The 2643-nt window shown below is 37.8% G+C and overlaps 1 protein-coding gene across 1 annotated transcript; it reads right to left on the reverse strand.

Moving 5' to 3' along the window:
- Positions 1–1847: 1847 nt before the first annotated feature.
- On the reverse strand, positions 1848–2318 carry LOC122070771. The gene has a single exon (XM_042634967.1). It carries the CDS (start codon positions 2316–2318, stop codon positions 1848–1850), a length of 471 nt encoding a protein of 156 aa, XP_042490901.1.
- Between the last annotated feature and the right edge of the window lie 325 nt (positions 2319–2643).

A 2643-nucleotide genomic window follows, 5' to 3' on the forward strand; every position in this document is an offset into this window, starting at 1 on the left:
CTTTTTAATTAGCTTTCTATAAGGGTTTATCTAACCTGAATTTGTCAACATCTCTAGCTCTCTATGAGAATTAAAGATAGGTTGGTACAAATCTCTCTCTCTCTCTCTCTCTTGGTCCAAGGACCTAGTTTCTCTTCACCTACTACTGAGAAGAGATTTTCTGTCTTGAGTAGGACTCTATGAAGGAAGAGAATTATGACCCTCAATTGGGTGAAGATAATTTGATTAGACAGTGGGCTCGCTTGATTAAGCCCAAACCATCCATACACCATTTAATTAATGATGAGGCCCAGTCAGGAAACAATTTGTTCGGCCCAAAAGCCCACCCCTCTAACTCTGCTAATTATTGGAAGTTCTTTAAATCAAAAGTAAAAAAAGGTTTTCAAAATAATTTCAAAATGATTTGTTATTGTCTTTAATCTTTTTTCGGATCTATATATGTAATGATAAGATCTATCCTTATTGAAATAAAATAAAATGTGTTTTAAATTAAAAAATACAAAAAAGAAAAGTTATAAATTATTTGACACCTTAAGGAATATCAATTGGAAAAGAAACTTAATATTATTTATCACATAAAATGATATATAAACCCATAAATATTTTGGCATTAGGTATGATAAAATGAAGGAGGCTTCCAAAGAGTTGGGTAAGTTGCTGGGCTATGTAGGTGGCTCAAGCCCAACCTGAGGTCTAGGAAGATTTCTCAAATGCATCCTAGAGTATGGCAATGAATGAGCCCTATTTACATTGATGAACAGTTACATCCAATATATAAATAAACCCTAAAATGAAAAATTTTTTATCATTTTCATACAAAATAATAAATTCATATTAATAAACTACTATCATTGGCAAATCCGGGATATCTTTTAGCTTGGAATTCCAACAATCAAGACACTCCGTTTGACCCCTCCCCTTCGCTTTCCTTTCTTTTTTTTGGGTAGAAAGATCAAAGATAAGCACTTTCACATCGACTATGATTGATGAAGGAATTTTTTTCGAAAAAAAGTATCATATTTTTAGATTATGTTGATACATTTTATGCTTTGATTAAATTATGAGCAATGTCAAAGTGTATATTCAGAGACACTATGGTCAAGATTCTGAAGCTAAGATTCATTCAAGATAATTGATTTTAGGTAGAAAGTTTTGTATGTGATCTTATAATGACAATTTTTATTTGAATTATATATTCGATGCACAAAGAAATCTCAAGAGACAATAAATTTTAGGGTAAGAGATCCCCGCCTGATCACTGAGCCAATGAGAATGAGCAAGGGCATCAAGATGGAATTTTCAAGATGCCGTTCTTCTTTCCTAAATTTATTTCATCTTATAAAAAAATAAAAGATCTAGAGAGAGAGAAACTATGACAAGGTTTATAAAAAAAAATTTGTGTTCCACTCTTTCCTGGGAAATTGAGATCCCGAAACGACAGAGACAGATAAAATTAATTAATTAATATAAACAACACAGTTAAGAACAAATTACAAAGGACATTCATTCCTCTTAACCGTTGGAAGCAGAAATTTGAATGAGCATCTTAAATTCTTGAAGGAAAAAGCCTCAACCCCTGAGATGATATGGAAAAGTTTACATGGAACATAATCCATCATCGAATTCTAATTGCTTGCTTTAAGCCCCCTTCCCAATTCCTACCTTCTGTACATTTGAAAAAAAAAATTTCACTCTTTCATGTTTCAACCACACATTACCCACATCACATCCATTAACAACTTTCGAAGAAACGAAGAAAAGGAAGAAGAAGAAGACCAAGAAGAAACAGAGGAAGAGACAATTGGAAGAATGAGAATGAGAATGAGAAGCGATGGATTGGATGATCTCTACTGTCTCTGGGAAGGGCTTCTCCAGAAACCTGTACCGTAGAAGCTATCCCACATCTCCTTCTCCAATTCTAGAACCTTCTTGACCGATGGGTCATCGTTATCTGGAATTTTCGAAGCTGTGGAAAGCTTGGATTCTGTTGATACAGGAGGTATGTGAACCTCCTTCTCTTGGAAATCGCACATGCATCTACGCCTCTGCGTAAGGAGACCGCTCTTGAAACTCAGCGGCTTCTTCTCCTTATGCAACGCTTTCCTACAAAGCCCCGCAGGTAACTTGTACACGGCCAGGACAAAAAGGTTCACCAGCCCACATGGGCAACAGCAACATACGGCGGCGCGCTCTGCCGCCGTCCCACCGGCGACTTCCCCTAATCGCAAATTCTCTTTCCTCGCTGACTGCTGGCTCGCTAGCAATGGTTGGCGTCGTCGGTTCAGGGAATGGTGGCGGAGCACGATCTCTCGAGTCATGGCTTGGAAAGAATCTTAACCCAATACCACTTCCTACGGGGCTGAACTGTGCGGGGATTCCTGCAATTAGAAATGAAAGAAGATTCAAATCCTTCTAATCTTGGAGATTTCCCGGGAGACCACGACGATCGAGTGGATGATTTCCAAATCCCGAATCAAGGAGGTTCTGTCAATAATCTTCTTCTTAATCCCAGAGAATGGAGGGATTAAGAGGAAGACCTAATGTTAAAGAAGAGAGATCTCCATATTAGCAGCGGTCTCCACCCCACCCCAGAGTGGCACACAGTTGTTACAAGAGGACAACGCAGACTCTTGATCCAACTCT

Source organism: Macadamia integrifolia, unplaced genomic scaffold, assembly GCF_013358625.1.
Source record: "Macadamia integrifolia cultivar HAES 741 unplaced genomic scaffold, SCU_Mint_v3 scaffold_100A, whole genome shotgun sequence".
Taxonomy (NCBI): domain Eukaryota; kingdom Viridiplantae; phylum Streptophyta; class Magnoliopsida; order Proteales; family Proteaceae; genus Macadamia; species Macadamia integrifolia.

Coding starts and splice junctions, on each gene's coding strand:
- LOC122070771 (XM_042634967.1), bottom strand. CDS start 2,318: ATGACTCGAGAGATCGTGCTCCGCCACCATTCCCTGAACCGACGACGC.